The sequence below is a fragment of the Emys orbicularis genome, chromosome 12 (genome assembly GCF_028017835.1).
Source record: "Emys orbicularis isolate rEmyOrb1 chromosome 12, rEmyOrb1.hap1, whole genome shotgun sequence".
NCBI lineage: Eukaryota > Metazoa > Chordata > Testudines > Emydidae > Emys > Emys orbicularis.
In genome coordinates, this window is record NC_088694.1 from 38,289,639 (window position 1) to 38,299,068 (window position 9,430).

At 50.5% G+C, this 9,430-nt stretch overlaps 1 protein-coding gene across 1 annotated transcript; it reads left to right on the plus strand.

Moving 5' to 3' along the window:
- Nucleotides 1-264: 264 nt before the first annotated feature.
- On the plus strand, nucleotides 265-690 carry LOC135887249 (ribonuclease-like). Its single transcript, XM_065415018.1, has one exon. The coding sequence runs from the start codon at nucleotides 265-267 to the stop codon at nucleotides 688-690; it is 426 nt and encodes a 141-aa protein (XP_065271090.1).
- Nucleotides 691-9,430: the final 8,740 nt, after the last annotated feature.

A 9,430-nucleotide genomic window follows, 5' to 3' on the forward strand; every position in this document is an offset into this window, starting at 1 on the left:
CCAACCTAAACCTCCCTTGTTGCAGTTTAAGCCCATTGCTTCTTGTCCTATCCTCAGAGATTAAGGAGAACAATTTTCTCCCTCCTCCTAGTTACAAGGAGGGGGCAGGGTTTTGGGGGCAGAGTGGGATGGGAGAGGGAAGAGGCTTTGGGCCCAGCAGGTTCCATAGAGGAGGCAGATCCCCACCCCGAACCATCTCGAACCATCTCCATCCATCTCCCCCTTGTGTCCCCGCTGCAGGTCGATCCAGCAACAGACACAGCCATGGCTCTGAGGGGACCCCGCCCCACATTCCTGCTGACCCTCGCCTTGCTGGCTGCCTGTGTGGCTCTGACCCTCGGGCAGAGGTGGAACCTGCTGAATGACATATTCCGGAAAGACCATGTGGACTACCCCAAGACACGCGCCATCAACAACAACGCCTACTGCAACAAGATGATGTGGGACCGGGTGATGTACTTGAGGTACACCAACACCTTCATCCATGCGACGGCCAAGGATATCAACAAAGTCTGCACAACGTCTGGGTTATCCGCTGGGCCCTACCGGCACGTGAGCACGAGTTTCTTCAGCATCACCACCTGCACATTTAACCCCTGGAGTATCTCTTACACCGGGATCAGCGCAAAACAAAAAATCGTCATCTCCTGCTTGAATCGTCTCCCTGTTTTCTATGTGAAGAGCACATAGGGCCAGCGCTAGGCATGGAGGGTAGGCAGGGGACCCTGCTGCTTCCTCCAATCCTGCTCCGGCTCCTTCGTGACAGTCACCACATCTAGCTCCTCACCTACCTCTGAACACAGGACAAATTGTACAGGTGTTTCGTCCCCTCACCTTCTGCTGCCCCAAGTGCCCATTATATATATCGCCGCTCCTTCCCCACCCCCACCCTCTGCTGCCCCTAGTGCCCATTATACAGTATAGCCGCCCCTTCCCCACCCCCACCCTCTACTGCCCCAGTGCCCATTATACAGTATAGCCACCCCTTCCCCACCCCCACCCTCTGCTGCCCCTAGTGCCCATTATACAGTATAGCCACCCCTTTCCCACCCTCACCCCATCCCACGTCATTTCCCAGCTGCCACAAATAGCGGTCATGTCAAACTCTGTCCGTTCATTAAGAACTATCCACCAGTTTCACCCTGCTGGTGATGCGTATTCACTCTAAGAATGGATAATCTTCACTTTTGTCATATTAAGTGTTATATTTGTCATTGTTCTCTTCATTAATTTTGAACATGTTCCCCTTGCCTGCCATTCTCTGTGCTCCCTAAACACAATAAAACCTGAAACCTGCAAAGCAATTACTGTGTCACTGTAACGGGGTCGGCACCTGCCTCTCGCTAGTGACCCCTGTCTCTGGCCGAGGGTGCCTGCAATCACTCAGTTCTTTTCAGCAGGGCGCCACCCACCTCTCACGAGTGCCCCCTCCGGCTGATGGATCTCTTGGCGGATCTTTAGCGACTCAGTCCTCTGGCCAAACTGCCTACACTGCCCCTCCCTTCTGGGGTACACTGTCCAACCAGGCCTACCTCAGAGCCCTCAGTAATGTCTGTAGCCCTCTGCAGGCTCCAACATCTCTGTAGCCCTCCCCAGGCTCTGGTGCTCAATCTGACCAACAGGCCTAGGTCAGTACTCTAGTTGGCCAGTGTACATGTGAAGGGCTTCCTCCCTGGATGCTCTTTGCCTGCCCTTTAGTCCTCTGACCCCGGCTCCCCAGCTGGGTCAGTCTCAATTCAGCTCCCTTCTGGAGGTAACAGCTCCACGGACAGTCCCTTCCCTGAGCATGTCTACACCCCCCTGTTGGGGGGGGGGCAGTGATGGGTTGGATCACAGAAACCTCCTTGGGGCTGCCAACTGATGTGCCAAGACTACTTCTGCCCCTGATTTCCCTGCCAGCTCGGGACTCCAGCACCCTGTCTTGCTGAGCCAGACACGCCAGTCTGCTCCAACACAGACCCAGGGTCTGAACCACATGCCCCAAAGCAGCAGACTTAACTGAAAGCAACTTACAGAAGTGTTCCTGTCTTTAACACTCAGATGCCCAACTCCCAATGGGGTCCAAACCCCAAATAAATCTGTTTTACCCTGTATAAAGCTTATACAGGGTAAACTCATAAATTGTTTGCCCTATATAACACTGATAGAGAGATATGCACAGCTGTTTGCCCCCCCCCCCCCGGTATTAATACATACTCTGAGTTAATTAATAAGTAAAAAGTGATTTTATTAAATACAGAAGGTAGGATTTAAGTGGTTCCAAGTAGTAACAGACAGAACAAAGTGAATTACCAAGTAAAATAAAATGAAACACAAGTCTGAGTCTAATACAGTAAGAAAACTGAGTACAGATAAAAACCTCACCCTTAGAGGAATTCCAGTAAGCTTCCTTTTACAGACTAGTCTCCTTCTAGTCTGGATCTAACAATCACTCACACCCCCTGTAGTTACTGTCCTTTGTTCCAGTTTCTTTCGGGCATCCTGGGGGGTGGAGAGGCTCTCTCTTTAGCCAGCTGAAGACAAAATGGAGGGGTCTCCCAGGGGTTTAAGTAGACTTTTTCTTGTGGGTGGAGACCCCCTCCTCTCTTCTATGCAAAGTCCAGCTCCAAGATGGAGTTTTGGAGTCACATGGGCAAGTCACATGTCCATGCATGACTGAGTTTCTTACCAGTCAAGCACATTCCTGGGAAAGCTCCGATGTGGATTGGCATCTTCGAATTCATTGTTGGCTTAAGTGGTTCTTGATTGGGCACTTAATTTGCACATTCTTTTGAAAAGAAGCTGACCAAATACTTTACTAAGGTTATTTAGAAATCAAGCAAGTATAGAGCCAATATTCCTAACTTCAAGTACAAAAATGATACATGCATACAAATAGGAGAAATGTATTCAGTAGATCATAACCTTTACATAGATATGTTACATGGCATATGTAGCATAAAACATATTCCAGTTATATCATATATACATTCATAAGCATATTCCCATGAAGCCTTATGGGGTATACCATCACAGGGGGGGTGGGACCTAGGCTCACCCAGTACCCTGGGTCCCAGCCCAGGGACCCTCTATGTAGCAGCCATGTGCCACATCTCTTTAACTAACTGTATTTCCCTGAGGCACTTCCCTGTAGCCTGTCTTAAGTGAATATTGGAAGCCAGACAGTAGCTATTCCCTCACTTCCCTGGTCCCTGCCAGCAACTACCTGCCTTAGCCCTTGCAGCTCCCTCCGTCCCTGCTCAAAGACTGATCTACCCAGACTCTTTCAGCTCCTGCAACCAGCTTATTTCCTTCTCAATTTGTCTAGCTTTCTCTTCCAGCCATTGAATCATGTTATCTGATAGACTGAAGAGTCCAGTATCAAATATTTATTCCCCATACAGGTACTTATAGACTGTGCTCAAGTCACCCCTTCTCTTTGTTCAGCTAAATAGATTGAGCTCCTTTGAGTCTCTCACTATACAGCATGTCATCTGGTCTTTAATCTTTCTCATGGCTCTTCCCTGAACCCTCTCTAAATTATCAACATCCTTCTTCAATTGTTGATGCCAGAACTGGACACGGCATTCCAGCAGCAGTCGCACCAGTGCCACATTAAATTGAGCAAATTAATCCCTCTTCTCTTACTCGAGATTTCACTATCTATGCATCCCACATTATCCCTTCCAGCTACAGTGTCACGCTGGGAGCTCATGAGCAGATAATTATCCACCAAATCTTTTTTGAAGACACTGCTTCCCAGGGTAGAGTCCCCCACCCTACCAGGATTGCCCTCCTGGTCTCTTCCTGGATGTATGACTTCACATTTTGCCAGATTAAAAACAGGTTGTGTATTTGGATAGATAGATTTTTACAATTTGTTTTTGACCAATTTGCATCTCCAGTAATAATTGTCTTCCTGACAGCACAAACTGCAAAGAGATGGGCTCATCCAGGATTCAAATCCCGATCTCGTCCACCCAAAATGAAACCCATATCCCTTAGATTTAGACCAACAAGCCGCTTGTGTAGAAAGGCCTGCAGCCAGCACCTCACCTCTAATTGTCACCACATGGCGCTCTCCTTGCACAGCCAATGGATCCTTTGTGCCACCTGCTGGTGCGAATTCATCATCATCATCTCCTGTAGCAAACCACAGCTCCGCTCTCCGTCAGCGATTCATTGCCAAAAAACAGCTGGGAGCGGCATTCAAATATCACATGGGGAGATTCCAGCTCCTGCCCTTTGGGGGCAATTCTACTCAGCCAATAAGGAGATGGGGAAGGTCCCTGGGGCAGCTCCCTGTAGGAATATTAATAAAGTAGATAATTAATTGGGTAATTCGTTGGGGTTTTTTTCCTATTAAATTTTTATTAAATTTTAATTTCACACACACACACAACAAATTACATATATATGGTAATAATTTGCTACCTAACCTTAATTACACTTGAAACATTTCATTATATATCGTATAAATGCTTAAAATATGTCAATTATTTGTATTGCGATTTGCAAACAAACCAAATTTGTTTATAAAAATCCAACTGATTTTACATCTTATTCCGCCTTATCTTTATTTTATGTACAGAGAAACTGAAACACAAATAGAGTAAGATAACGAACAGAAGCAAACTTCAGAGGTGGGAAGGAAGTGGGCAGAGAGGAGGGAGAATTATTTGGTCAGTTAATTAATGATATCTTCCTCTAAGGTTTCTGTTTCACACACTGTCAGACAGGCCTGAGAATGTCATGTAGGGGTCTGTAATAAAAGCCAGCATCTGACTGGCCACGTGAATCATTGCAAGACGTATGCCTGGGGGAGGTTTAAGGAATTATGTATCTCTGGGCTTAGTCTCTAGAAAGCACCTTATGATGTTGTCTTATATGTCACCCTTTGTGTCCAATATTCTGGCTATCGTCACTTGAACCTCGGTTCTGTGCTCATCCACTCATTCTTGTTTGCAGTACGGATCTCGGTGATGATCCTGAGTGACTCTTACCAATTTCCTTTGGGAACCACAAACCCAGATGCTCCGAGAGCACCTGGTGGAACAGGGATGGGCACTCCAGAGGGCTGGAGGCTGGGCGAGTGCTTACAGCTCATATGTGCAGAGAGAACAAGGCCTTCAAGATACCGCTTGTGTTCCCAGAGGCAGCTGCTTTCCCGGCAAGCCGGCCTCACACAAAGGGTGGGGGGTGGGGATGGGGCACCACACAACCCTGGGTACACCAGGAAGTGTCCTAGGGTGAAAGGGACTTTTAGTTAATTCTCTTAAAGCCAAGTTCTGAGTGAAATCTGAACTGGGTGGCTAAGTACTGTGCTCCAAGAGCGAAGCCACAGAACCACTGATTGGGCTAGTCACCTGGCCTGGCTCCCAGGACAGCGCTTGGCTGTGGTGCGATTCTTTCCTGGGGGTATCATGTGAGGTCTCCTGATTCACAGGGCTCCCAGAAAAAGGGGGTAAACTCCCCTCACAAATCCCCTGTCCCACTGCTGGGAACCCTGCCTGATCTCCCCCCTCCCTTGGCCTGTGGTCCCCCCGCTCCCCACCTCACCTGCAGCTGGAACCCCTCCCCGATGCCCACACACACACTCCTCCAGCCTGCACTCCCCCCACCATGCCCATCGGGACAAGGGGGCTGGGAGCCAGGTTCTGTTCCCAGCTCTGGAACTGACCACGGAAACTCCCCAGGCCCTAGATCCTGCTGGGAGCTGGAATGCTTCTCCGGGCCTTGGGGAGCTTCCCCAACAGGTACCCCCAGGGCAAAGAGACTCACCATCTAGGCCCCCCCTCGCAGCCGGGTGCTTCTCCCCACTCCAGCCCTACTGACCAGCCAGCTAGGCCCCTGGGGGCTCCTTGGCAGCTGTGACCTGCTTCTCTTGCCCCTTTCAGGGTAATCCAGAGCCCAGCCCAAACCACAGGAAAACCCCATGTTTGGTGGCCTCAATGCTGAGGAGGCCCCCATCCAGGGCTTGTCTTTGGTGTCCCTGGCAGCCTGCCCTTCTCCCCCAGGTCTGGGGAGAGATTGGGGGACCCAGGCCTTTCCTCTGGACTCCTGCAACTTTCCTGTCCCTGCCTGTCAGGGTCTTCCCCAGGTTCCTGACCCTCTGTTCCCATCAGGTCCTCACAGCTTCTTCCCAGCTGGCTATGGAGGAGCTTCTTCTGCCAAGCTGCTCCCAGCCCCTCCCACAGTCACTGGGCTGCATTTCACACAGTCCTCCCGGCCCCCCCAGAGGGAGCTGGGGTTGGGGTTCAGGTGGACACGCCGCCACACGCACGACTGTGTGATCCCTGGGCAGAGTCGAGCAACACACAGCCTGTGACTCTTCACCAGGGGAAACAAGCCGAACCAGGTGTGCGATCCTCCTGGCGACGAAGCCCAGGTACATTTCACCTTCATGTAGCTGGCCAAGGTCAACCCGATGCCCCCACCTGGGGTTCACTTCACCTAGCTACACAGAGCTAAAGTGCAGCACCTTGCTCCCGGAGGCTGTCCCATGGGGAGGACAATGGTAAGTCTCTGTGCAGCCGAGGGCGGCTGCCTTCTGTAGAGTGCATGAGAGTGACTCTGTGTGTGTGTGTGTGGCCTGGTCTACACTACACCTTTAATTCGGATTTATCTGCTTTAAATCGAATTAACGCTGGACCCGTCCACACAACGAAGCCATTTAATTCGAATTAAAGAGCCCTTTAATTCGATTTCTGTACTCCACCCCGACGAGCGGAGTAGCGCCAAAATCGATTTTGTTAATTCGAATTAGCGTTAGTGTGGCCGCAATTCGATGGTATTGGCCTCCGGGAGCTACCCCACAGTGCACCATTGTGACCGCTCTGGACAGCAATCTGAACTCAGAAGCACTGGCCAGGTAGACAGGAAAAGCCCCAGGAGAATTTGAATTTCATTTCCTGTTTGCACAGCGTGGAGAGCACAGGTGACCACAGATACCACAGATACCTCAGCTCATCAGCACAGGTAACCATGCAGGCTGATAATCGAAAAAGAGCACCAGCATGGACCGCACGGGAGGTACTGGATCTGATCGCTATATGGGGAGAGGATTCAGTGCTAGCAGAACTTCGTTCGAAAAGACGAAATGCCAAAACTTTTGAAAAAATCTCCAAGGGCATGATGGAGAGAGGCCACAATAGGGACTCAGATCAGTGCCGCGTGAAAGTCAAGGAGCTCAGACAAGCCTATCAAAAAACAAAGGAGGCAAACGGTCGCTCCGGGTCAGAGCCGCGGACATGCCGCTTCTACGCCGAGCTGCATGCAATTCTAGGGGGAGCCGCCACCACTACCCCACCTGTGACCGTGGATTCCGGGTCGGGGATAGTCTCATCAGCTACACCTGAGGATTCTGCGGATGGGGAAGAGGAGGAGGAGGAGGAGGAGGACGAGCTTGCAGAGAGCACCCAGCACTCCGTTCTCCCCAACAGCCAGGATCTTTTTCTCAGCCTGACTGAAGTACCCTCCCAAGCCTCCCAAGCCAGTACCCAAGACCATGACGCCATGGAAGGGACCTCAGGTGAGTTTACCTTTTAAAATATAAAACATGGTTTAAAAGCAAGCGTTTTTTAATGATTAATTTGCCCTGAGGACTTGGGATGCATTTGCGGCCAGTATAGCTACTGGAAAAGTCTGTTAACGTATCTGGGGATGGAGCGGAAATCCTCCAGGGACATCTCCATGAAGCTCTCCTGGAGGTACTCCAAAAGCCTTGCCACAAGGTTTCTGGGCAGTGCAGCCTTATTCCGTCCTCCATGCTAGGACACTTGACCACGCCATGCTTGCAGCAAGTAATCTGGTATCATTGCCTGACAAAGCCTGGCAGCGTATGGTCCCGGTGTTTGCTGGCATTCAAGCAACATCTGTTCTTTATCTTGCTGTGTAATCCTCAGGAGAGTGATATCGCTCATGGTAACCTGGTTGAAATACGGGAACTTAATTAAGGGGACAGAGGTGGCCGTTCCTACTGGGCTGTTTGCCTGTGGCTGAAAAGAAATCCTTCCCTGCAGTTAGCCAAGCACGGGGGTGGGGGGGAATTGGCCCTGAGCTTTTCGCGTTTGGCTAGCAGGGATCTTCCCTGTTACCAGCCACGCGGTCGGGGGAGGGGTACATTGATCATCCCAGGGAATTCATGGCGGGGGGGGCGGGGGGGTTAGTTTGGTTTCTGCAGGGATCTTCCCTGATACCTGCCACGCGGTGGGGGGAGGGATAAAGCGATCATCCCAGAGAATTGGATGGTGGGGGGGTTAGTTTGTTTTCTGCTGCTGAAGGTTAACAGGAAAACCGCAGCAGCCAACAGGCTTTGCTTGGTATGTGGGAAAGGAGGGCGCAGAAGCCGAAAGACAATGGCTTACCATGGCTGCCTGCAAGCTGAATTCTGTTGCCCGGACCTGCGTCTGTGATCTCTAACACCAAAGCCACAGGCACTCAATATTAAGATGGAAAATGCGACCTTGTACTGAAATCACATGTGCTATGTAATGTGAATAGTGTTTTTCACCATGAAAGAGTATAAGCATTGTTCTGTAAAATGTATCAGTTTAAAAACTTCTCTCCTTTCTTTCAACCCTCCCTCCAGCAGCTGCAAATTTTTCAAGCCTCCCTCCTCCGTCCCGAAGGCTATCTCAGATAAGGAGGCGTAGAAAGAGGACGCGAGACGAGATGTTCACAGAAATAATGGAATCCACCCGCAATGAAAGAGCTCATTTGAATGAGTGGAAGGACACTGTATCTAAATTTAGGAAAGATGCCAGTGAACGTGAGGTCTTGAGGGACGCTCGAGATGAGAGGTGGCAGGCTGCAACGCTGGGGCTGCTGCGTGAGCAAACGGACATGCTCCGGCGTCTGGTGGAGCTTCAGGAACGGCAGCAGGAGGATGACAGAGTGCCGCTGCAGCCGCTGTATAACCTCCCTCCCCCCTCACCATGTTCCATATCCATATCCCCCTCACCCAGACATGTAAGAATGCGGGGGGGGGGGGAGGCTCCGTACACCTTCCCATTCCACCCCAGTGGACAGCCCAACCAAAAGGCTGTCATTATATTGAATTTATTCAGTGGCCTTTTACTTCCCTCCTATCCTCCTCCCAAACCTCACCCAGATTACCTTCTTGGTTCTCTTCCTATGTTTATAATCACTTAATAAAGAATACATGATTTTTAAACGGGGAGGGTGGGTTCCTTACAGAGAATGAATGAGTCAATAAAGGGGGCTGGTTTTCATAACAGAGTGCCGCTACAGCCCCTGTATAACCCCCCTCCCCCCTCACCATGTTCCATAGCCTCCTCACCCAGACGTGTAAGAACGCGGGGGGGGAGGCTCCGTACACCTTCTCATTCCACCCCAGTGGACAGACCAAGCAAAAGGCTGTCATTTTTTTAACCATTTTTTAATGGCCTTTTCCTTCCCTCCTCCCAAACCCCACCCGGGTTCCCTCCCT